At 43.3% G+C, this 27,221-nt stretch overlaps 1 protein-coding gene across 1 annotated transcript; it reads right to left on the reverse strand.

Moving 5' to 3' along the window:
- Positions 1-4,318: 4,318 nt before the first annotated feature.
- Positions 4,319-14,908, reverse strand: LOC132238821 (nuclear body protein SP140-like protein). Its single transcript, XM_059704865.1, has 5 exons — positions 14,750-14,908; positions 13,621-13,789; positions 12,906-12,989; positions 4,856-5,005; positions 4,319-4,502 (listed from the first exon to the last, which is right to left on the reverse strand). Exons 1-5 carry the CDS (start codon positions 14,906-14,908, stop codon positions 4,357-4,359), a joined length of 708 nt encoding a protein of 235 aa, XP_059560848.1. The 3' UTR covers positions 4,319-4,356.
- Between the last annotated feature and the right edge of the window lie 12,313 nt (positions 14,909-27,221).

Consider the following 27,221-nt stretch of genomic DNA (forward strand, 5'->3'; position numbering starts at 1 on the left):
AGGGGTCGCCTAAGACCATCGGAAAACACGTATATAATTACATATTGTTTTTGTGATTACTCACTATGCTTTAATTATGTTCCATTTGTAACAATGAAAATACATCCTGCATATCAGATATTTACATTATGACTCATAACAGTAGCAACATTAGTTATAAAGTAGCAACGAAAATAATTTTATGGTTGGGTCACAACATGAGGAACTGTATTTAAAGGGCCAGAAAGTTGAGAACCACTGCACTATACCATTCAGAAAAGTACCTCGGCCTCAGGAATTATTGTCTCCAGCTGGCTCCAATGCACCATATCACCATTCAATAATAAAACTTTGTTATTAGAATAGAAAATGTTGAAGAGTAAATGAATTTATGAATGTCAAATGTTCAAAATCATGTCTGAAACACATGAATGTGTCATCGTGGCTACACACAGTAGGGATTCTGTATTCAACATGTTAACTCAAGCAAAAGGCAGCAGTTCTCATTGTCCATTCAGCTAGTTGATGGAAACAGAAACAAATGGAGGCCATAAAAACCAAGGTTGATACATTTCCTAGCCCTTCCCAAAGAGACCAATGTTTATTTTCCAAGTTAATGGTGCTCTGGTAAAAGGAAAATACCCATATCCTTAAAGGATTATTGAACAAGAATCCTCAGCTAATTCTAGAGGCCTGAAATGCCATAATGACCCAACACAGTGGTTCTCCACCTTCCTAATGCCGTGATCCTTTAATACAGTTCCTCATGTTGTGGTGACCCCCAACCATAAAATTATTTTCGTTGCTACTTCATAACTGTAATTTTGCTACTGTTATGAATCATAATGTAAATATCTGATATGCAGAATGTATTTAGGCGACCCCTGTGAAAGGGTCGTTCGACCCCCAAAGGGGTCTCGACCCACAGGTTGAGAACCGCTGCAGAAGAGGTTAGGTGTTAAATGCAATTTCTATCTCATGGTAGATTTATTCAGAAAACATTTCTTATTACAACTGATGAAATTATTTTTTTAATATATTTTTTATTGATTAAGATATTACATCTGTGTCCTTATCCCCACGTTATCCCCCCCGCCCCCCGCTCATGCCCTCACCTCCCCCACCCTCTGTTGTCCATGTCCATTGGTTAAGCCTATATGCTTGCACATAAGTCCTTTGGTTGATCTCTCCCCCTTACCCCCTCCTCTCCCCTGCCTTCCCTCCAAGGCCTGACAGTCCAATCAATGCCTCTCCGTCTCTGGATCAGTCCTTGTTGATCAGTTTATGTTGTTCATTATATTCCACAAATGAGTGAGATCATGTGGTATTTATCCCTTAAAGAATATCCTTCAGCATTTCATATAATCCTGGTTTGGTGGTGATGAACTCCTTTAGCTTTTCCTTATCTGTGAAGCTCTTTATCTGACCTCCAATTCTGAATGATAGCTTTGCTGGGTAAAGTAATCTTGGTTGTAGGTTCTTGGCATTCATCACTTTGAATATTTCTTGCCACTCCCTTCTGGCCTGCATGGTTTCTGTTGAGAAATCAGCTGACAGTCATATGGGTAATCCCTTGTAGGTAACTGACTGTTTTTCTCTTACTGCTTTTAAGATTCTCTCTTTGTCTTTTGCTCTTGGCATTTTAATTATGATGTGTCTTGGTGTGGTCCTCTTTAGATTCCTTTTGTTTGGGGTTCTCTGCGCTTCCTGAACTTGTAAGTCTATTTCTTTCATCAGGTAGGGGAAGTTTTCTGTCATTATTTCTTCAAATAGGCTTTCAGTATCTTGCTCTCTCTCTTCTTCTGGCACCCCAATAATTCAGATGTTGGTACGCTTGAAGTTGTCCCAGAGGCTCCTTACACTATCTTCATATTTTTGGATTCTTTTTTCGTTTGGCTTTTCCGGCTAGGTGTTTTTTGCTTCTTCGTATTTCAGATCTTTGACTTGATTCTTGGGATACTCTCGTCTGCTGTTGGATCTCTGTATATTATTCTTTATTTCAGTCAGTGTATGTTTAATTTCTGACTGGTCCTTTTCCATTTTTTTGGCGTTCTCATTAAGATCCTTGAAGGTCTCACTAAGTTCCTCGGAGGTTTGTAGAAGGTTCTTGAGTAACCTTATAACTGTGGTTCTGAACTCTATGTCCTCCATTACTTTGCTTTCCTCCATTTCTTTCATTTGTAACATGTTTCTTTGTCTTCACATTTTTGGCTGACTGCGAGGAGCCACTGTGTCTATAAGAAGAACTGCTGTGTTGGAGACACCCTTATGTGGTAGGACTTGCTTCAGTGGGGCTTTGGTGCTCACTGAGTCTGCTTCTTGAGTGTGTCCCTTATAGATGTGAGGAGTTGAAATCTAGTATTTGACCCGGAGTACCCTGGCTCCTGGATCTCCAAGTCAACCACTGTGTGGGTCCACCCAGCAGGGGCTACAGCAATATCAACAGATTTCTCCTCTTTGTTTGGAGTTTGGAAGTTTTGGAGCTCTCTGATTCACTGCAGTTTGTTAGGCTGCAAAAGCGCAGGTGCCTCCTTTGTGCCACTGAGCACAGCTTGGGAGGGGATGTAGTGGGGCGGGATCTCAGAGAGTTCTCAGGGCGGGTCAAACAGCAATGGTGTCTTCAGCTACCCCTCGACTCTGACTCCACGACTCCCTGAGTGCCGCACGCCCCCACAGCAACAATGATCCCTGTGAGCAGCTCTGTGAGAAAGTCACCTTTGCTTTCCAACCCGCTGCAAGACAGTCCCGTTTCTCCCCGTAGGATCTTGGGACCCCAGCGTCTCGCCATAAATGAGTTCAGTGCATTCGAGAGCTTGTCCCCTTCTGATTGAAAAAAACCACGCACCAAGGTGCAGCAGCCTCTCACGCACGCCCCCCCTACCCCCCCAACCTCTGTTCTTGGGCACCTCTCCCCTCCTACTCGGTCTCAATGCGCTTTTTTCTTTCCTTCTAGTTGTAGAACTTCCACTCGATCAGCTTTCCCGTGGTTCTGGATGATAGCTGTTTTGTCTTATAGTTGTGGTTTTAATGTTGTTGTGGGGGGCAGCGCGTACAGGTTTGTACTTTATGCCGCCATCTTGGCTCTCCGTAGCTTGATGGAATTATTTAGGGATGATTCAAAAATAAATGTGTCTGCAGCTCTGTCTCCCTTTACTGATGTTATGACTGTAAAAGGAGGTCACCTAAATAGGTAAAATGTTCAGAGTTCCTGCCAGAGAATAAACTTTCTTTCTGGGACTACAGTTATTTAGAAAAATGAATAAATTCCATCACACACCAAGCTAAATATTTTATCCTTGAAGCTCTTTCCTGTAGCATATTCTATTTTCAATACTTTAACTCCTAATAAAGTTATATTTTTCACTTAGGTTTGCAGTCTAAATTCTGACTGGGGGTTTTTCCCCCTTTTAACTCCTTTTTGTGTGCTTTGTTGGGTTAGGGGATTCAGTGATGCATCATTATTATCTAGAATTGGTGGTTTTTCCAGTCTATCATTTTCCATTTGTAGCAGAGATAGTAGTGTTCACCAAATATTGCATATATCCTCCAAAATTATCCATTCCCTTTCATTAGGACTGGCCAAGTGACTAATATACTTACCAATGGGCTATGATCAGAGGTGGCATGTGTCATTTGCAAACTAATTCATAGGAGAGCAGTGAGAATTCTCCATGCACCCTCTCTCCTACCACGTTGATTATGGAAGCCTGGTTTTGAGAGGACAGAGCCCAAAGACTGAAACAGCCTCGTTCATGTACTTACTGCCACCTCAGAGCGGCTCCCAGATGCACCGTGGGCTTCAAGTAAGCAAGAAGTGAACTTATTTGTGTAAGCCAGTGGAACTGAAAATTGTTTATGGTCACCACACAAGCTAACAAGTCCTGACTTATTTGGTACTGAAAACAACAGAGAACACTTGCAGGAGTGAACTTTGGGTTTGGGGGAGCTCTGTGCCAGGAACTAGAGACAAAGGCCAACTACATATTTTTTATTATAGGCATGCTATCTTGTTTCTATTCTGATGTCAACATATGAACACATGTGCAATAAATAGAGCCTTGCTTCCCACATTTCTCAAGAATGGGTTCCCAGGATTAAGTGAACCATGGTCTGTGGAGTAAAATATACTCAAAGTGTATTTTAATGTATCAAGCCCAGCTGATGTGGCTCAGGTGTTTGAGGGTCAGTCCGTGCGCCAGGAGATCGCTGGTTCAATTCCCAGTCAGAGCACGTGCCTGGGTTATGGACTCAATCCATAGGGGGTGTGCAGGAGGCAGCCAATTGATGTTTCTCTCTCACTGATGATACTCTCTCTCTCTCTTCTTTTCTCTGAAATCAATTTACAAATATGTTTGTTTGTTTTTAAAGTAAAACACGTCAAGAAACAGGAGCTCTGAATACAGATGCCAGATGTTCTGCAGGCCCAGGCTGGCCATCCTCACACTCCTCACCAGGCCCACATCTTGGTGCTGATCTCTGGGCTTCTGGAGGCACTTCCTGCCCATTGGATTCACAGATGATCACTGTGCAAAGGAACAAAACCCCTAAGGAGTCTCAATGTGGGGCCCATGAGGCAGCAGAAAACCCCATAAAAAAGGGACTCCAGGAAAGACCCAGCAACTTCCAGAACTTCTAGATAGGAATGTCCCTGCACCAGATGGTCTGTCTTCCCAGGGAATCCTGTGGCCTGCAGGCAACTGGTGCTTCAGTCACTCGCACTGGTGGAAGCTCCCTGCACTAAGCACCAGAGTCTCCCTCTCTTGCACCACCACCACCTCACCCCACTCCACCCCCGTGCTCCCTCGGCCACCTCCTGTCACCTCTGCTGTGACATACACAGTGCCATCACATGCCAGACTCCCTTAGCCAGCCTTACCAATTATTTCAGGTGCTTGGTCACGTGCTGGCCTTGCTTGCTGGCCTCCTTCATTCATCTCAGGGGGACAAGATGAAATTGTCTTCTGCATATCCATCAGACCCACAGCACAAGATTGCACTAGACTTTCATGTGTGGATAGCTCTGGCCCTAAAATAAGTAAGGATTCAGGAGGAATCTTCCTCTGTCCCCCTCAAAGAGCCTTGTGGCTCCCTTTCTTCCCTCTCTCCCCGTGTCCCTTGAGAGGCTCACTCTTGTGAGGAATCTCACCTTCTCACCTACTGTCTACCTCTGTATTTGTGTCTTTCTCTCTCCACTTCTCAGGTGCTTTTCTTTTTACCTTGAATCTACCTTTTGGGTTTTTTCTTTTCCCTTTACCTGCTATTCTCACTCACTAACTGATAAAAATCTTGGCTGAATTTGTGTTTTTTCGTAAGTTAGGTTATTTTCCACAAAGGTAGTATATGTAATTTTGAGAACTATTTTGTAAAGTTTTCCTATAAATATATCAGTAATGTAATGTTTGCTAAAATACATGATCCCCTTTAGAGCACAGAAATATGAGGACTTTCCTTTCCTGAAAAATGTTAATTGAGCATTTTTTTAAAAAAAATTATTTTTATTGATTTAAGAGAGGAAGGGAGAGGGAGAGAGAGAGAAACATCAGTGATGAGAGAGAACCATTGATTGGCAGCTTCCTTCACACCCTGTACTGGGGATTGAGCCTGCAACCTGGGCATGTGCTCTAATAGGAACTGAACCATGACCCCCTGGTTCATAGGTCAAGACTCAACACTGAGCCACACTGACTGGACTTAATTGAGCACTTATTATGTGCCAGAGGACACAGGACACAGGTCAGAGGACACAGCAAGTACAAGACAGACGAGTTCCCTGGCTCAAAATCGCAGTCTACAATGGATGGCACAAACTAACTGCATTATCACGATGAAGTGTGAGTGTCATCCCACAGCCAGTACAAAGTGCCCTGAGAACATACAGACAGAGGAATGAATCCCATCCTAGAAACAGAAAATGGCTTTCAAAGAAAAAGTGTCATATAACCAGGAGGTTGCCAAATTAGGGAGGGAGTAAGAAGGGAAATAGACCTAAATAGAGGACAGAGCATGGGCAAAGGCAATTCAAGTAAATAAAGGAAGTCAGCATGACTAAGACTTGGAGTGAGAGGACAGAGGCTAAAGAAACAGGAGGGAATCCTATGGCCTGTGGCTTTGGAAGCTTCAGGAAGGAGATTGACTTAATTTCAAGTGTCCTGACTATCACTGGGATTTAGATAGGACAACGGCATGAACACATCCACACTTCTGTCACCTTCATCAACTGATGGTCAAAGGAAAGTTTTCAGAGATCTGATTAGCATCATGGCATTTGCTATGGAGAAATGGTCAGTTTGAAAAATACTGCCAAGGTCAAGTCTCAGGGCTGGGTGACCGATGGGGTATGAAGGTTAGGGGAGAGGAGGACTCAGGAGGAGTCCTCCTGCTTTTCCTGCTTAAGAAAACTGGACAGGACACAAGAACCAAGATGGCGGTGTAAGGTACAGACCTGTGCGTGCTGCCTCCCACAACAACATTGAAACTACCAACTATAAGACAAACAGCTATCATTCAGAACCATGGGAAAGCTGGCCCAGTGGAAGCTCTACAACTGGAAGGAAAGAAAGAAGAGCATTGAGACTGAGTAGGATGTACAGAAGCGCCAAGAATACAGGTACGGAGTCACGCGAGGGGCGGGCTGCAACTGGATGTGTAGTTTTTTTCAATTGGAAGGGGTTACAAACTCTCGAATCCACTGAGTTTGTTTGGGTTGGGATTCTGAGGTCCCAGACCCCTACAGGGAGAGGCGGGACGGCCTTGCAGCGGGTGAGAGAGCGAGGGTGGTTTTCTCGCGGAGCTGCTCGCCTGCACTCAGGGACGTGAAGACGCAGAGTCTCGGAAAGGCGAGGAGTCGTGGAGACGCCATTGCTCTTTGCTCCTCCCTGGTGATTCCTGGAGACCCCGCCCTACTCAATTTACATCCCTGCCCAAGCTGTGCCAATGGCACAAAAGGAACCACCTGCACTTTTGCAGCCTAACCCAACAAACTGGAGATTTCAACTCCTCTCATCCATAAGGGACACACTCAAGAAGCAGTTTTTGGTTGTTGTTTTTTTTTCAATCGGAAGGGGATACAAACTCTCGAATCCACTGAGCTCATTTGGGCGGGATTCTGAGGTCCCAGACCCTTACGGGGAGAGGCGGAATGGCCTTGCAGTGGGTCGGAGAGGAGGGTGGCTTTCTCGCGGAGCTGAAAGGGACACACTCAAGAAGCAGAATCAGGTTCAGAGTAAGCCGGAGCCGGACCCGGCTGGGCCGGCAACATGGAATCGCTGTACCAGCAAACGCACAACCAGGCCCACTAGATCCAGTCTCACATGGGACACTGGGAGATGGCAGACAAGCTGTCTGTGCACTTAGTAGAAAACGAAATCCAAGCAAGCATACCAGATATTCAGCCACCAAGAATGCCTGAAGATTTTGTCCAGCAAGGAGCGGCCCAACAAAAGACAGAATGCCAAACTTCAGGTTGACCAGTTAAAATATGATGTCCAGCACCTGCAGATTGCTCTCAGAAACTTCCAGCATCGACAATACCCAAGGGAGCAGCAGGAGAGACAGCACGAGGAGCTTCTGACTTGCACCTTCACCCCCAACATGGGATGCGGCACCCCCTGCAAGGCTGTGACGGCCCCAGGGAGGCTGTGACAGCCCCTGTGAGGCTGAAATGGCCCCTGTGAGGCTGAAATGCCCCCTGTGAGGCTGAGATGGCCCCTGAGAGGTTGAGACGGCCCCTGTGAGGCTGAAACGGCCCCTGTGAGGCTGAGACGGCCCCTGTGAGGCTGAGACGGCCCCTGTGAGGCTGGGACGGCCCCTGCAAGACTGTGGTGGACCCTGGGAAGCGAGAAAAATACCACATGATCTCACTCATTTATGGATAATAAATACCATTATAAACTGGTGAACAAAAATAGATACAGAGGCAGAGCAGCATTGAACAGACTGTCAAACTACAGTGGGAATCCTGGGGAGGGTTATGGGGGGGGGGGTAAGAGATCAACCGAAGGTCTTGTATGCATGCATATAAGAATAACCAATGGGCACAAGACACTGTGGGGTAGGGGAGGCCAGGGGAATGTCAAGGGGCTGGGGGGGGGGGGGAAGGAGACATATATAATGCTCTTTGTAATACTTTAAGAAATAAAACAAAATTTAAAAAAAAATGGACAGGAATGATGCTGTTACTAAAGAGGGAAGTGGTCCTAGCTGGTTTGGCTCAGTGGATAGAGCCTCGGCCTGCAGATCAAAGGGTCCCAGGTTTGATTCCAGTCAAGGGCATGTACCTTGGTTTCAGGTTCTGCCCCTGCCTGGGCCCTAGGCCCAGCATGCAGGAGGCAACCAATTGATGTGTTTCTCTCATATCGATGTTTTTCTTTGTCTTTCCCTCTCTCTGCAACTTTCTCTAAAAGGTAAATGAAAAAGTATCCTCATATGAGAACTAACAAAAAAGGGGGGGAGTGGCAAAGGAAGAGGAGAAAGAGGATCTGGTTTCATGGAAGAAGATGATGAGATCCATTTTAGAAGCACTAAATCTGAGGTTCCTGAAGGATATCCCAGTGAGATGCCCTTCAAGCTCTTAGATGAGTAAGCTGAGAAGACAGATCATCTGGGCATATGGATTGGGTGTCATGGCTATAAATGTTGACGAAAGACATAGATGGCTGAGCCAGTTTGGAGAAAGGTTTATTTAATCTGAACAGATTACAAATGTCACTTAGAAAAATGGGGACACTTTACCCTGAAAACTCATTGTTAAAGGGGACAACCCCCTATATCAGCAGCTTGTCCAGTGACTCTCCCTCAAATTTTAAATATTTCAATGTCTCCTCTCTCCTTCGTCACATTGCCCTCTCCACTTTTTCATTCACCCTCACTTAACACTCTGTCTTCATGATTTCTTTGTGCCTCTCCCCCACTTCCTCTTTTCTTGGTATTTACTTTGCCCCCAATGTTTCTCTCTCCATGTAATTTCTGTCACTGTCCCTCTTTGGAGTTGTCAGTTTAGCTCCTCTCTTCTGTTTCTTTCACTTCCTCCCCTTTGTCTCTGTTTCTCAAAGGTTTATGTTGACACTCTGTCTGTCTCTACTCTCCCAATTGTTGTCTTCCTATGTACTGTCCTTATCCCTCCATTACTACAAGTCTCTTCTTTTGGCTTTGGCCTTACCACCAGAGCCCCTTCCCCCTACCTTCTCCATCTAAAGGTCTTCCACAATCATCTCTCCTACTTGTCAATCTGACAATCACACATATTATTTGCATGTTCCTATGACAACTTCTGATAATTACATATAAAATTAGCTCCCTGCCAACCCTTCAACAGCCTGGAAACGTTTTGGATCTCCTGTCCCTTTAGGTAAAACTGGGTTCACTCCTATTACTCATGATTCATGGCCCACTCTTCTATATTTATTCTCCTCACATTTTCTACCCAGAGAAACTTCCTCCACTGAAAAGTTCAGCTTTCTTTTCTGTCTTGCCTCTGGGTCAGGACTAGGGTGAAACAGCAAAGGGACCTAAGGTGTCAAACTTAACACCAAGGCACTTACTCTTAGGTTGTGCAAGTGAATATCTTTTTAAATTATGTACCCTAAGAAGACTGAGTTTCAACATGAAGGCAGTGGACGATGTAATTGGTTACAAACCCAAGGCTTTGCCTGGAATATCATATTTGAGAATGATGCTCATTTAATCAGAAATGACATTATACTTTTAGGAACTAAGGTTGACTTTATGGAGCCAATGGGAAACAAGTACCAGCCTTATTGGGAGAACGGGCCTTGTACCTGGCTTACAAAGTTTCCAGCCTTACAGTTTTCTTCAATATCCAACTGCAATCCTCCAATTTAATGTTTCACATTTTTCTTCTACTCGCCTGACTCGGCATCACCAAGAACTAAGACTTAACTGCTCATATGCCTACCAGACTCCAGGTTGTTTTGCAATCCAAAGAAGCACTGTGAACTGAAGCCTGGTGATTTGGCATTGACCCTGAAGGAACCAGCACCGCAGCAGACCATGCACGGGGTTGCAATTCTCCCTGGACAAGTGCTGATGGACACTAAGGAAGTCCAAAAAAAATGAGTCACCCATACCCTTGGTAAGGAGGTAACTAAGACTATGCATAAATCACCAAGAGCATAGACATCTTAACTTCAAGAAATTCAAGGAGGTTCTGTAAACATAAATGACACTGAGCTTTGAAGACTTGGTACCACAAAAAACAAACAAATAAACATAAAGCAAGGAATTCAAGAAGTGGTGCTATACAATTTTCTACAGCTGATATCTGTGTCCACTAGCTAGGTAATTCTCTCCTTTTTTTTTTTTTTAATCCTCACCCAAGGATATGTTTTTCATTAATTTTTTGAGAGAGGCAGGGAAAGAGAGAGAAACATCAATGTGAGAAAGAAATATCGATCAATTGCCTCCCCAACAGTTAGGGGGTCGAACCTGCAACCTAGCTATGTGCCCTGACCAGGAATCAAACCCCCCATTTTGGTGTACAGGATGACACTCCAATCAACTGAGCCACACTAGCCGGGACTGGACTGGTTAATTGTCAGGGTTCAACTCCTGGCTCTTGACTTTAATACAACATTTGTACTATTATTTCTCTGTTTCAGGCATCCCTCTTTTAAGATGTCTAATCTCCTGGACCCTAAAACAAATGTCCTTCACCACCACCTCTCAACTAGTTTTATAGGAACAACAGCAGCAAGAATCCTGGAGAGACTATTTCTTAGGCCCTGCTTCATCCCATTTGGGAGGCTTATGCTTACCTCTGAGTTGCTCAGTGACAAACAATATTCATGTTAAAGAAAAAGGGAGACTGACTGTTACAGTGATGGTTAAATCTCCCCCACCCTTTGGTGTTTCAGAAATGACAAACCAGCTAACACTCTCCTCAGAGTTTCATCTCCATTCTGACTCACTCATAAGACTCTAAGATGACTCTCTTGTTTACCTTCCTCTATAAAACCCCAGGCTCCCTCCTTTTCTTTGAGATGGTCCTCATTAATGAATGTTCTCCTTATTGCAATAGGCTGAATAAAATAATCTCCTTAACTTAAAAAAAAATTGTGCCCTGCCCTAACTGGTTTGGCTCAGTGGATAAAGCATCAGCCTGCGGCCTGAAAGGTCCCAGGTTCGATTCCAGTCTAGGGCATGTACCTTGGTCGCCGGCACATCCCCAGTAGGGAGTGTGCAGGAGGCAGCTGATCCATGTTTCTCTCTTGTGGATGTTTCTAACTCTCTATCCCTCTTCCTTCCTCTCTGTAAAAACATCAATAAAATATTTAATTTTAAAAAAATTGTGCCCTAAGCCTGTCACATGTCTCAGCCTGCTTGCTTCCCTCACACTTCAGAAAGTAGCCAGAGACTGGGCGTGTGTGTGTGTGTGTGTGTGTGTGTGTGCCTTCCTCCCTCCACATGACTTAACCAGGTAACTGGTTATTTAAAATGTAGGAATCAATCACAGTTACCTTGTCCACCATTCAGCAGTAAGCTGAGCAACTCTTTTGACTCTCTCTCCCTTTTTATTCCAAGAACTTTGGATTTACCAGGCACTTAAGAGAGATCAAAGGAAAGGAGAGACCAGAGCCAGTGACCAGGAAAAAGGCTAAGGTGTGACCATCCTGAGCTCTGAGATTGAAACTAAAGTCAGCTGCTCCTTGTAAAGAAATACTGCTGCTCCAAGAATCCCACCTCAAATCCAATCAAACCCCCTTCTACCTCTTTCTCTCCCTTTTTCAATTTTCTACCGGGGTCTAATCTCCAGGCATTGCTGCTTCTACCTAGGAAGGTATTTCTGCATCCGGGCTGCCACTGGCCTCTGTCTCCCTGACTTCTCCTGTCCCCTGTTTTGTCTTCTTCTTTCTGGCGATGCTCTCCAGCTCAGTCCTTGATATCTCTATTTTCCTTCCCAGCTCTCTTCCCCTACACCTCCCCACCTATATGTCAGGTTCCCTTCCTGTTCTCTCTGTCTCTTTGATTTTCCCCACTTAACCCACAGAAGCAAAAGATGCACTTTTTAGTTTTATCAATGTCTTCTGGCAGTGGGAAGAGGGCAATGGGAAGTGACAGCTTAAAGAATATGGGGTTTCCTTTTGAGGGGCTCAAATTATTTTGGAACTAGATAGAAGTTATGCTTGCACAATGTTGCACACTTTTAAATGGTTGATTTTATGTTATGTGACTTTTACCTCCATTTAAAAAGGAAAAAAGAACAGAGGCTCTGGCTTCAGAATGCCTGGGTTCATCCTTGCTTATTTGAACCCAGACCAATTATGTACATGGTCTCTTGAGATTTCAGTTGTCTTATGGGCATAATAGGTACGTAAGTGATACTAACCTCTATATGCAGGTGTGAGCACTAAACCCATAACTACAAGATAGATGTTCAATCAAATGAGCTCTTAATAATGTTATTTTTATTCGTTCTTGCTGTTTTTCATTTCCCCCCCTCCTCTCTCTCTCTCTTTCAGTGCCCACGTCCTGTTCCCCACACCCTTATCACTTCCTCTTTTTTCTATATGACGTCCTTTCTTCTTGCATATTTCTGCTCTTAAATAACATCCCCCACATTTAATTTTGTCCCTTCTTCCATCCTCAAGTTTCATGTTGATATGGGCCAATAGTTCTTAGCCCTTCACAGCTTCACACTGACGGTCTCCTATGGAAACTCATAAGTTACACTTGGGATCTTAGTCCACCCTCTAGGTGACTGGGCAGAGAGTCTCTCCCTGCCACCTCTTGCTAATACCCTGGGATTCCACACAGAATCAGGTCATTTTGGAATCAACTCAAAGTAACAGTCATCTACCACCCCATGTTCTCCTGGTATTCCTTCCCCAGCACCACCGTCTCCTTTTGGTTCCTTTATCTATTTTTCCTCTTAGTCAAAAGACAGCAAATTTGTGTCTTCTCATAATTACCTAGTTCATAGCTTGGCTGAGTGCTGAGCATTTCGTGTGTCTCTTCTCTATCACTTTCCCAGAAAAAATGTTTGTCTTGGATCACTGAACAAAGGGGGAAAAAATTAATTAGAGGTTGCAGATAGGTAATTAGGGACACCAACTCATAATTAAGTATCTGGGTCACCCATGAATCCATGTCTTTCAATGGGGGGACTTCTGGCCCTTGGGTCAGTGAATCTCAATGGCTCCTGACTTGGTGTTGCTTATCCCTTTCCCTGGGGCAATGAACGGGGTGGGGAAAAACAACACTGAAATTCTACAGTGATGAGTCTTGGGTTTTAAGGATGGTGGTGAAACTGGAAATGTTACTAAAGTAATTAATCACACAACAAGATGATCAGAAAGGAGTAAAAGCATTCTCAATATAAATTCTATAAGTGGAATGTCTCTGTGAACTGTACAAACCTTAGAGAAGAACAGAGGAATTTTCTCGTTAAGAGAGCTAGTTATTCCCAAAGAAGAAAAAGGGACATTATTTAACCCAAATTAAGCCCTAGTACAGTAGTCACTTGGCAGGTTACTTTACATGGCAGTTTTGTCCACAGTTACTTCCATTCATACTGCCTAGCATAGGGCCTGGAACACAGTAAACAATTGTTAAATGAGTGACTGAGTTAATGAATGAATGAAAAGTAGACTTGGACCCCAAAAGGGAGGGAAGAAAATTGATTACCATTTTTGAAGCTTCTATGAACCTGAATTAAATCAGGATACTCCTTCAGATGAACCCTGCTGAACAGAGCTTGTAGAAGTGACCAATCAAAAATCTTCTCAAGGTGGCAGAGAATATGATACACCACTCTTCCTACAGGAACCAAGTCTTTACAAGCTTCTTGAAAATCCTTTAAAACAGTGCAATGGAAAAAAATATATAAAGTGATAGTTTTAAAGTTAAACAACCATCAAGGAAGTGATTGCATAGGAACTCTGTCTACTTTTTCAGTGTAGATTAGAATTTTCATGTCATATTTTAGAACTTCTAATATATTTGATCAATTGCTTAAGATCACAAATGAGCCTTCCTCTTGACTTTCAAAATTCCATCCTGCCTAGGCTGTTTCAATAATGGATCTTTGCATAGCAACTGCGGGTATGAGAAGTCCTGATAAGACTTTAGGATGCAGGGAGATGCACAAAGCACAATCACATGGTGAGGAGTTAAATTCCTTGTCTGTCTCCAAGAGGATCCACTAATCAAATTTGCTTGAATTCCAAGACTCCCAAACCACTTAATAAAGTTTAAACACGACGCAACAAGACCGAAATTTGATTTATAATGGCACAAATTCCCTGTGGATTTCATTGGAAATAAGTGGATGTGATAATGGAATACTGTCCCAATTCTTTCAATTATTTTAATTTTCTTTCATTTTGCTATACTGTGTAAATCGCTATGCAACTGCAAAGCATATCAGATTAAATCCAACCATTTCACCATTACCCTCCACCCCACACACATACCCCAATATCCCCCACAGACAAGAAGGGCTTCATGGGCACAGATAATAGTGTGGTGAAGGCCTGGGAGGATAGATGGGTCAATGGGGGGAAAAGGGGACATCTGTAATACTTTCAACAATAAAGATACATTTTTTTAAAGGGAGAGAAAGGCTTCAATTAGAATAGAATTATTGTTAGTGATATCTTCTTGCCCTGTCACCCTCAACCTTATAGGATGATTTACTAATTTAGTAGAGTCTTGCCATGAAAACTATAAAGGGCTAGATTTTTAATCTAGGATGCCAAACACAAATTAATGTGAGGCTAGGGTGCCGTGGAGAGTTATAATTCACTTCTCTTACATTATAGAGCTCTTCAGTGATGAGGAAGTGGTCTCTGAGGCTCTCAACGAAAGGAAATGGTTTTGTTATTGCATTCGCTATCTCCACCTTATTTTTCTTGAAGTGAGCCAAAAGAATTTCATGGGAAATTGTCTCTTTGTGCTGAACTGTTGAAAACATCTTAAGGGGAAAAATAGAATGAGAAAATTAAATGTTAAGATTCAAGACTTATATGGTCATCATTTCACAGTGTATACAAATGTCAAAGTATTATGTTGTAGACCTGAAATGAATATAATGTTGTATGTCAATTATACTTCAATTTTTTTTAATCTTCCGAATTCAGTTAATGAAGAAAAAAGGCTTTAGTGGTTCTCAACCTTCTGGCCCTTTAAAACAGTTCCTCACGTTGTGACCCCCAACCATAAAATTATTTTTGTTGCTACTTCATAACTGTAATTTTGCTACTGTTATGAATCGTAATGTAAATATCTGATATGCAGGATGGTCTTAGGTGACCCCTGTGAAAGGGTTGGTCAACCGCCAAAGGGGTCGTGACCCACAGGTTGAGAACAGCTGCTTTAGAAGAAATAAAAAGAGATAGGTGTTCGTCTAGTGGTTAAGACATGAAGAGGGGGAAAGAAAAAGATGCTCTGATCCCATCAGACACACATATAGAAGACAGTGGCAGAACTAACTATGAAAAATTCTGCTGGATCAACTTGAAGAAAGTGTGTAATAACAAGACTGACATGTGACACTTCTGACCCCACAGAAACAGAGTAGATTATTCAAGGCCTCAAACACTCCAAAGCAGAGAAAGATTCAAAGCTGGGGATAGTGCCACTGAGGTAGTCGTCTCTGTAAGCTTCACCAAAAATGGCTTCAGTTCAGGATTCTGTATTGAGGGGTGAGCTGAGACAGCAGTTTATCATTCAGAGGAAAAGACTTCCTGGGCCTGAATTCAAAGACAGGAGTCAGTAGCAGCAGCACTGCCCGCAGGTTTTCTCCTGTGAATGAGAATTGGAAGTAAAGAGCAGGTGCCTGAGAACTTTGGGTGGGAACATACATTCCCAGCTCCTGATGTTTTCTGTCTAGAGGGGTGGGGGTGGGGGGAACCATCAATCAGTGTGACACTCCTGGTTTCTCCCTGAACCCTCCTCGTCCCCATGAGAGGTAAGTTCTTAGATGTTTCTAAAGAAGGAACACAAGCTAAAGGAACCATCCTGGGGGTACAGAGTAGGCCTCTAGACCAGGGGTGGACAAACTTTTTGACTCAAGGGCCACAATGCGTTCTTAAACTGGACCGGAGGGCCGGAACAAAAGCATGGATGGAGTGTTTGTGTGAACTAATATAAATTCAAAGTAAACATCATTACATAAAAGGGTACGGTCTTTTTTTTTTTTTTAGTTTTATGATCCGGCCCGCAGGCTGTAGTTTGCCCACAGCTACTCTAGACTGATGCTTCAGGTAGTTATTGTAAGAGCTGGCCTTGCCTGGCCGGGGTGGGTTTCCTCCATTGTAGTTTTGATTAATAATAAGACAGATGTTATGATCTCCAACTACCTGACTTCTTATCTCTCTCTTAAGTGGCTCTAAAATCAAGCACATGTAAGGTGTTATTGTGGGGCCCCCTTGAGTCCCCACAAAAACCAATGGAGATATGTAGCTATAGTCTTTTCTTAGGGAGGTGCCCGTTATAAATGAAACCTCCCTAGACAGGTCCAACACTGATTCACCATTGGTGTGCCAGAGCACGAAGCTCAAAGGACAAATGGAAATCAAGACGTGTTAGATATCAAGGCTTAATAATGGGAGGGGATGTCACGGGAAATGGCCCAATGGGAAACACCAGGAATCTGTCTCTCCATTTAGGCAACAACTGTACTAGCAGAAAGTGTCTGAAGTCACAATTTTGGAACTCTGTTGAAATGCTTTTAATTTGCATCTCTTGGATGATTTTAACTTGCAGGAGAAAGCGTGACTGGTAAAGTGTGATTGATTTTGGCTAATTTCAACCTTTAGTGCTGTACTGGTTACCTACCCCCACCCCCACCCCCAGCCTAGTGGCAGGCAGCTGTGTTCGAATTCCTGATATGGCTTGCTTGAGCCAGAGTGGACAATAAGGAACCAGTCTCCCAAACATCAGGGGTCTGTTTTCTGATTGCTGCTCACTGCTTTCCATCTCTGAGGTACAGGCACAGAGATAGGCAGCCATTATTGCAATCCCACTGGCTGAGGTGGTTTTCTGGGAATTTAAAGGAGCTGCACCTGGATTTTTTATTTTTATTTTTATCTTTTCCCTTTCTCCCCTTTTGGAAGCCAGACATGTAAGATTAGACATTCAAAATCAACCACATACACAAGGCAATATAGAAAACCATTGCACATGCCCATAAACAGATGCAGAAGTAAATAGTTGGGGGTAAATCTACCCAAGAAATGAAAGATTTACATGCTAAAAACTACAAAACGTCCTTGAAAGAAATTAAAGAAGGGCTAAGTGAATAGAAAGACATCTCATGTTCATGGATTGGATTTTTAAACTAAGCCCCTGTGAGGAAGTTCTGAGAACTCTAACCACAAGGCTTATAGGGGACTTTCTGAGAATTGTTCTTTTTTGTTTTTTTTTCTCAGCTAACTGCAGAATTAGCTTATGTAACTCGCTTGCTTGTTCTGCATGATTGTCTATCAGGATGTAGTTTCAGCCTTTACTACCCCAGCTCTGCATCTGGTCGGGGCTGCTCTCTGGACTCCCTGCATGGAGGAAGGGTGAGCAGTCGCCGGCCAGCTAATAAAGGCTCCTAAATTTTAATTGGTTTGGAATCCAGTGGTCATTCTGTTGCTCGCACTCCACAACAAGAGGGGGTTTGCCACAGTCAAAGCCGGACAAAAAACCGGGCGGCCTCCTCTTTCTTGCACAAGGGCTCTTACGGGAATTCAGCTGCTGGCCCCAAAGCACCCTCCACCTTGTGGGTTGACCCCAAGTAAAACGCTCTCTCGACTAAAGCCATACTATTGTTAAAGTATGAACATGCTTTTGACTCAGATAGTAAATAGCCCCTGCCTCGAGACCCTTCAAGCGCCTCCCGCAGGTCCCTCCCCGCAACCCCTACCTCACAGATGACCCCATTCAGGAAACTAATGGCAGGGGGTCCTCTAGGAACCGGATCGAACAACATTCGGTAAGGATCAGTATTCACCGGAAGTACAGACTCTACTACCAGGTTATTTTTTATTCTAATTTTAGCAAGTGAAACTTCATTTTAAATTTGCATTTGAATGTTTACTTCTCTCTGCACCCAGGCCCCTCTCCGGGTTCTACACTGGTCTACACTGCCCTCTGGTGGCAGAATGGTGATATTGCAAGTCCCCTGTAAAAGTATTTTGCCCCTGTTCCCCTCTGAATTCATCCTGTTGTCCCGAGGTGGGGAGGAAATAGAACTCTCATCTCAAACCTTTAACCAAATAGTTCAAAATGAAGATCGGAAGTACCATATTTCCTTACAATGAAGGGTGAAATAACATAAACAATTGGTGCATGACATGGTTGTCCTGTTTGGCAGTTCATATGCCCATAAATGGGTTTAAGACCTAGCCTAGACAAAGTTGTATTTCAAATTGTGAGGGAGGCCCTTTGTGTTTGTCTCTTTCTACCCTTTTTCTGAGCTGTCCCATTTCCTAGGTACGTGAGGCCTTCATTGGGCCTAGGTCTCCCCAAGGTCAAGGCATCTGCCCTCTGGATTCCCCCACAGGCTGGAGTGGCGTGAGGTTGCAGAGCGGTGAGGTGGCACCTGGACACCCACCTGGACAGCCTCCCCGGTGTGCAGAGCCTGTTGGCTTCCAATGGCTTGCCCCTCCAGATTCTGCGCTCTGTGAGTGCTTCCTGCAAGGTGGCTTGAACAGAGAAGGAAGGCTGGGCATCACAGTGAGCGTAAACACAGCAGACAGCTGTCCTGTAAGGGGAGGTCGGAGGTGGGCTGTTGTAAGTGGACGTCATCATGGGAAGGGCATCACTCACTGTCTTCTCTTCCAGCGTGAGTTAACGCGCAGCACCTGACCATTGCTCTGGAAGTGACGGGTACTGAAGCGGCTCCACACCAGAGGCAACAGCACGAGGGCCCTCTCTGCCAGTGGGAGCTCTGTGTGACCTGTGTATTTGGCAGACAGACCTGAACTTTGTGTGTTCATGAGGGTCCCGTACAGAGAACACGGTGGCTCTTGTCGGACTGACAACCAGAACGAAGATGGCATCATGGCTGTGGCCCCGGGAAACAATATCTATACAGAGCAGCGGTTCTCAACCTGTGGGTCACAACCCTTTTGGGGGTCGAACGACTCTTTCACAGGGGTCGCCTAAGACCATCGGAAAACACATATATAATTACATATTGTTTTTGTGATTACTCACTATGCTTTAATTATGTTCAATTTGTAACAATGAAAATACATCCTGCATATCAGATATTTACATTACGATTCATAACAGTAGCAAAATTACAGTTATGAAGTAGCAACGAAAATAATTTTATGGTTGGGGGTCACCACAACATGAGGAACTGTATTAAAGGGTCGCAGCATTAGGAAGGTTGAGAACCACTGATATAGAGCACCCACCAGGGGCAACCAAGGGCTGCGAGCAGATGCAGCAGTGCCCATTTCCCCTGCCTCGTGAAGGGGAAGCAGTCGGTAAACAAAAGAACTTCGTGTCACAGTTCCTGAAAGTTAAAATCCCAAGGAACAAAGGAACCCTTAATATGTTCCTCCTCTGCACGAACATTGAGAAGCCTTTATAAATCCTAAATGTTTTACTGGACAAATACTGTGACCTTTTCAAATGTTTATTACCAGTACTCTCTCCATATGGCTTTTTGAAGAGTTCCACCACCCCACCCCATGTTAAATGTTGTTATCTCACATCTTCCTTACCTTCTGCCCAGCTGACTCCGAAGCAATCGTGGAGGGGTGAATAGGTTGTATTTATATGTTATGGTTTTTTAAAAAAATAAAGGAATAAATAGGGGGTAAATCATTTTCAAATTTATAAATAACAAGTCTTTTTGCAGAGAGCACTGGAGCAAAACACTCTTCGTCTCCCTGCCCAATTGGAGCAGGTGCCGGTAAAGAGACTGAGGCTTTCTTGCCATTGAATAAGTGCCCAGTAGAGGGAAGCAGCTACACAGCACAGAATGCAGCAGGACACTATCCGGGTAGGACACACAGACAGAACTGGCTGAGCCGGAACAGAACCTAAGAGAAATCCAACTGGGGCCTGGTTTCCAGAGTCCTGTTCAGTGAAGCTTTCACGCAAGAAGAGGAGTCAGAAGTTCTTTTCAACCTCACCATGTCCATTGTGGTGTGTGTGTGTGTGTGTGTGTGTGTGTGTGTGTGTGTGTGTGTGTGTGTGTGTTGTTTTGTTTTTTCTTTTGAAGTCTTGAGTTAGAAAACCCTCCAGGTAATATCTACCGGTAAGACAACCATGTTAACCAGAGACACTTGCAGTCAAACCTGTAGAGTCATTTCAATGTGATCCCCAGGGGCGGCTTTGCAAGTCTCTTTCTCCACCTGTGTACACTCTTTCTTCCTGTAAGAAAAGACTTTTCCTTTCAGTGAAGAAAAAATAACTTCACTGAAGTCATTTTTGCCTTCTAAGATGTGTAAGGTTTTTGGGGAGGAGTACAAAGGAGGGAATCGTAACAGCAAGTCTGCCAACAAATTTACCCTGCCCACTATAAAAATAAAAAGTTCAGGGTTTCTCCTGGTGCACTGCAATGCTCGAAGATGCTAGAAGATGCTGAGCAGAGATGTCCCTTAGGGTAAGGAAATACATTAGTGAGTTTTTGGCTATGGAACGATGGTCTCCAAGCTTAGTTTGGCAGGCCTGAAAAGAGATTAATTGGAAGAAAACATTTAGTGTTTAAAGAAGCAGTTGATGGAGAAGAAAAGAAAGGGGAATAGCAACAACCCTACCAGCTGGAGCCCTGTGCAGAAGCACAAACAGGAAGATGCTCCCAGGGTCAGGACCTGAGGAAAGTCCCCTCCACTGCCTCACACCCAGGTATCCATTAGTTCTCTCGAACTTGCCTGATAACTGAAGGTGGCAGGGTATGTGGTAATCCCAAGAAGTTCTCAGGGCTATCCACCAAGGCTCATATGAGTTCCTCCGTGAAGTGGGTGCCTCGGTCACTAGAGACTGGGGAAGGCATATCCCAGTGGGAAATGGATTTTCTGACAGTTTCTTTGTCACTGTGAGGGCATCAGCCTTGTGGCAGGGGAAGGCTTCAACCCATCTGGAAAACATACATGCAACAATGAGAACATATTGATAGCCCATACTGAGTGGCATTGAATGCATTCCAGCTTAAATGCACTATGGTGGATGAAGGAACCCAAAAACCTAAATATGGGGTTTGCTAGGGAGTGGGGAAGATGCGAGTGGCCATCTTGGATTTCCCATTGCCCCAGCTATTCATTTAATTTACAGCCATTGTTTACCCATACAATACAGGGTGGGGCAAAAGTAGGTTTACAGTTGTGAGTACAAGAAACACAGAGTTTATTCTTGTGTTATTCTTTACTAGAGGCCCAGTGCACAAAATTTGTGCACTGGGGCAGGGTGAGGGGGGTGGGGAATGTATGTCCCTCAGCCGGGCCTGCGCCCTCTGACAGTCCGGGAGCCCTCGGGGGATGTCTGACTGACCACTTAGGCAGGGGGCAGGCCTAAGCTGTCAGTTGGACATCCTTAGTGCTGCCACAGAGGTGGGAGAAGATTCCGCCTCCTCCGCTGCCCTCACCAGCTGGGAGCCCAGCTCAGGGCTTCTGGCTGAGCAGCGCTCCCCCTGTGGGAGCGCACTGACCACCAGGGGGCAGCTCCTGCATTGAGCATCTGCCCCCTGATGGTCAGTGAGCATCATAGGGACCAGTTGTTCTGCCATTTGGTCAATTTGCATATTTGCCTTTTATTAATAGGATTAATTATTGTATTAGCTTCTATATGAGCAACTGTAAATGTACTTCTGCCCCAACCTGTATACCCTAGAAGTTTATCATCATGGACAGCCTCCAGTGATTTGACAATTCTTCCCATGCAATTTAACATACCTAATAAGCCTAATTCTTTTTTAGTATATTTTTATTGATTTCAGAGAGGAAGAGATAGGGAGAGAGAGATAGAAATATCAATGATAAGAAAGAATCATTGATTGTCTGCCTCCCACACACCCCCAACTGGGAATGGAGCCCTCAACCCAAGCATGTGCCCTTCACTGCTATTGAACCCAGGACCCTTCAGTCAACAGCCCGACGCTCTATCCACTGAGCAAAACCAGCTAGAGCAAATCTAATTAGTTTTCAATTTCTCTTTTGTAAGGAGAGAAAACAAATCTTTTGAGATATTTCAGGGGCCCTCTGGAATTCCTCAAAGTTATTTCTAGGTCAAGAAAAGATTCTATTTATAATTTGAATTTTGTGGAAATTTATCAAAATATAACAAAAGGTTTGGATGATTGACTAAATTAGGATCATGTCATTATAAAATGCTTAATTACCCATTTTACCAAAGTAACAAAGATTTTAAAAACAAATACATAATTGTAAGCAAAACAGCTCTTCCTATTGAGGAGATTTCGTTTTCTTAAGTAAACAAAAACCTGATTAAGACAACATAAAACACACCAAAAAAAAAATGTATTTCCATAAAACACAAAATCATTGCTTTCTCAGCAGATGACTAGAAAAGAAGCATCTTTTAGCAGGTACAAGAAAACCAAGTATTAGCTTTATATAAGCACACCATTGATATTAAAGATTAATTTTAAAACCCTTATAATAACACTTCAGTTGTAGTCAGCTTCATTACACAAGGTAAAATTTTCTCTCCCACTTTCTATGGGCCTTTAGTTTGCCCTTGAAAACCAGAAGTTCTAGTTCAAACATAATTACTCTCATTTTCCTTAGCAAAAACACATCTTCATTCCTCTCACCTTTTCTTGGTTAAAAACACATTCTACTGTTCTCACATACAGTTGCCCCCTTTTCTTATTTCCAGTAGAATATATTAGAATTTTTAAAAACCTCAAATTCTAGCAAAAACTAAAAAGTAAGCAATTATGAACTGTCTTTACATTAGCAAATTTATAAATATTACTCATAATTGCTAAAAATAAGTGCTTTTTCACAGAAAAATTTTCATCATGGCATAACACATGTTTGCTAATAGATCCAAATGTATATTTTTAGTTTTTTGTTGTGTGTGTGTGTGTGTGTGTGTGTGTGTGTGTGTATTTTGTTTCGTTTTTTTGGTTTTTTGTTGTTGTTTTTTGGCAGTAGGGAACCAAAAGTATATAAATTTGCATTTAATAATTAATGTTCCATTTTATATTTTTAGGAAATGTTCTAGATATGTAATATATTTCTATCATTTAATTTAGCAAAACTCTAAAGTTTCAGATTGCAAAATATTTTAGAAACTATTTTTAAGTATACATATAATAAAATATAATTTGCTAAAGTCCACCCAAAAAACTCTTATCCCACTTACATCTACTTAATTCATTAGTCCTTAACGATTATGTTTAGGTTACTTACATCTACTTAATTCATTAGTCCTTAACAATTATGTTTAGGTTACTTATGAAATTTCATGAGACATCAAAGTCAGTTATTATTCAAAGGTATTTTTCCTGATGGCAAATTTTGAAACACAGATAAGAATTTATTTAACTAATAAAACTAGGTAGAATAAAAGTATTATATTTAATTGTCATAACTCTAAAAACATCTATTTAGCCCTAGCTGGTTTGGCTCAGTGGATAGAGCATCGCCCGGGAACTGAAAGGTCCTGGGTTTGATTCCAGTTAAGGGCACATGCCTGGGTTGCAGGCTCGATCCCCAGTAGGAGGCATGCAGGAGGCAGCCAATCAATGATTCTCTCTCATCATTGATGTCTCTATCTCTCTCTCCCTCTCCCTTCCTCTCTGAAATCAATAAAAATATTTTTTAAAAAATTAATCAATTTTTGAAAGATACCTATTTAACAAAACCAAACTCAAACTGATACCATTGTAATTAACTCATCCTATATAATAAAAGGCTAATATGCAAATAGGCCAAACAGTGGAACAGCCTGTTGCTATGATGACCACCAGGGGGCATGCACAGAACATGGTGGGCATCGGCCTCGGCGGGATGGTGGAGCAGGTGAGCGGGGGCACCAGACCAAGGCAGGGCACCAGTCACTGTCATCAGGGTGAGCCTCTGGTGGTTACTGAAAATTCTTTGCTCCTTCGCACCACAGTCCCACCTGGCGCTTGCACCTGCTGCCAGCACCTGGTGGTGGTCCTAATCGCTCAGCGGGTGCAAGCAGCAGCTGCCGGTCCTGATAGCCCCTCAGGGCTTCTCCACCTCCACCTGCTCCTGAGGGGCAATCAGGGCCAGCAGCCGCCTCTCACACCGCTGTCGGCACCAAGCGATCGGGACCAGCTCCAGGTGCTGGCAGTGGGTGCGAGCAGCGGCTCAGGCATTGTCAGGGGGTGCAAGTGGGGCTGGCGCTGTCAGCACATGGGAGCAGCGGCAGTGGGTGCGGGGCTGACAGCAGAGAGGGGACCGGGGGTCACAGCAGGAGGGGCTGGGTAGGGACGCAGAGAATGGGCCAAGACCCACCACCTCATGGCCCACAGTTCCTTTCAAGGTGCACACATTCGTGCACTGGGCCCCTAGTTATTAATAATAAGAAAGGAGCACAGGGAAGATCCACACATGGCCATGTTCCCTGCAAAACACTGGGGGAGGGATCCAACAAAGGGAAGATAGACACATGCTGAGTAAAGTTGGGATGACATAGGGAAGGTATTTGCTTGTCAATCACACCTGGGGATAGAGATGGTTAGCCAGAATGAGCATGGCCACTGCAAGTGCTCAGAAATTTGGGCTGTATAATCCCCTGAGCAAAGAAGTTTACTCCCTTGGTTCCTCTTGGCACACTTGGCTCATTGCTCGCCCTTGGTTTCCTGGCATTCTCCCATGTGGCCCACAGCCATGCAGACCCCCCACACACAATGGACGAAGGGACTGCAGCTGGCCTGATGCTGTACTGGGCCCAGCTGCAACATGGAACGGAAACTCTGTACACTGGCTCTGATTTTAGCCCTGCTGAAACCCCAGCTACACTTCTATGACTGGACTAAGGGAGATGGGACTTCGGAAACCCAGGGTTTAAATAAAGCTGTCTACCACATCATATCCTCCCATGTGAGTCTTAGAAAAATCCCTGTTCTCAGAATGTCACAAGAACCCCACTCCTACATGTTTCTCTCTGCTAACAAAACCAGCTTTAATATCATATATTTTCCTAGATCACATGGTCCTGAAAAGCATTTAGGTTAGTTTCTGTCATTTTTTTTAGAATATTTTTATATGCATTTGTATTTAAGCTAATTAAATGAAGCTTTTTAGCAAGTTAGCGTTGTCATCCAGAGGTATAAAATACTATACAACACACATGAACATACAGACAGACAGACACACAGGGACCTCCTGGCCTTCATTTTAAAATTGCCATTGCTCTAGCTTGTTTGGCTCAGTAGATAGAGCGGCAGCAAGCAGACTGAAGGGTCCCGGGTTCTATTCTGGTCAAGGGCACACGCTCGAGTTGCATGCTTGATCCCCAGTGAGGGGCATGCAGGAGGCAGCCGATCAACGATTCTCATCAGTGATGTTCCTCTCTCTCTCCCTTCCTCTCTGAAATCAATAAAAATAAATAAATAAATAAATAAATAAATAAATAAATAAATAAATAAATAAATAAAATTGCTGCATGATCCCTGGTCAGTTGTGGCTCAGTTGGTTGAGCATCCTCTCTTTGGATTCCCAGGCCCTAGGTGGGGTGTGTGCAGGAGGCAACCAATCGATGTTGATGTTTCTCTCTCTCCCTCTCCCTCTCTCTTTTTGAAATCAACTTAAAAAAACATATTTTTAAAAAATAAAAATTGCTGCTGTGAGATGAGCAATAAGTTGTTTATCCATTCAGATGGCTAAGGCTTTTTCATATTAATATTTGTGGAGAAGACAATTAGGATTTGTATGTGTTCTTGGCGAGGGGGACTTGGAGCCAGAGAAGCAGTTTGTGCTTTCAAAATAACCCTCGTCTCCTTTTTTTTCTTTAGTCTTAGGAATTGGGAATGATAAAGATGGAGGTGGGAGGGTTTGAACTGCTCCTAGAGCCACATTTCTGGTTTTGCAAAAATTTGTAAAATTGCTCTCAAAATCGGATTGTAATTTACTGACAGTATAGGTTGACCTACCTGTCTAACTACACAGTCCCTCATTTGCTTCCTTTCCTCTGGGCGTATAGTTTTATTTTCACTTTGGGGAGGAGGCAGAGTCTTCCCTGGGTTGAAGAAATACTTTAATTATTGCCCTGAAGTTGGCCTTGGACCAAGGAGTGAAAGATATCCTAGGACAATCACCTGTAAATCAGTTTTACAGTCTTCTGTTTTAGATACTTTTTATCTTTGGGTGAAACTATTTAAGCTTTTTCTTTAGCATATCTGATTAATATTGCTTGAAGGGTGCATTTATGTTTTCTGTTTACAGTATTAGTCAAGGGAATGTTCCCCAGGGAGACACAATGTCTACTCCACATTGCAACCAGGGAAAAGAGATGCAATCACTGCCTAGAAAGCCTACCCAGAGTACACCAATTCACCTGTAAATGTTTATCTTAATTCCATCAGCTCTTAAATTCTTAACTACAGTCCCATTAGGACTTTATCAATGGTTTTGATCATAAAGACCATGCTCTCAGGCCATAACAAGACAACAGCATAGATACTAGACAGAGACAGGAGAAAAGCAAAATTAACAAAACAAAATTAACAAAACTTATACCAAATAACCAAGAATCATTAAGACCAAGAAACTAATTTTACAAATATTTTCTCCTGCTAATTGTGGACACACACAAAAAAGTGATTCTGTAATAGAACTGACAAGTCCAATAGAAGTAACTTTGTAAGGGATCTGATCATAAATTCCTAACTGTCCAGGTTATGGTGGGTAGTCCTGCCCCCGGCCTATAAATTTTTAGTAAAAGTTTTATCTTTGTTTAAACAAGCCCTATTCATTGTTCTTGTGTATCTTGGTAAAAACACCTTTGAAATGCCAGAATAATCAGACCATCCTCGAGAGAACACATAATCGAGTTCACTATCCTATAATCCAGTTCTCACCTGGCTTTCTTCCACCTTCATTTAAGCTTCCTTACATCCCCTCCTTAATTCCAAACGTGTAGAAGAACTACAAACTGTCATTCTTGGGAGCATTTGAGATTTTGCTTCCCTGCATTGTTGTCAGTTTGGCTCAAACAAAATTTTTTTTTTTTTTTTTTTTTTTTTTTTGCTTAAAGTATTACAAAGGGTATTACATATGTGTCCATTTTTTCCCCCCGCCCTAGACAGTCCCCTAGCCTCCCCTATCCCCCAGTGTCTTATGTCC

The sequence above is a fragment of the Myotis daubentonii genome, chromosome 7, assembly GCF_963259705.1.
Source record: "Myotis daubentonii chromosome 7, mMyoDau2.1, whole genome shotgun sequence".
Lineage (NCBI taxonomy): Eukaryota > Metazoa > Chordata > Mammalia > Chiroptera > Vespertilionidae > Myotis > Myotis daubentonii.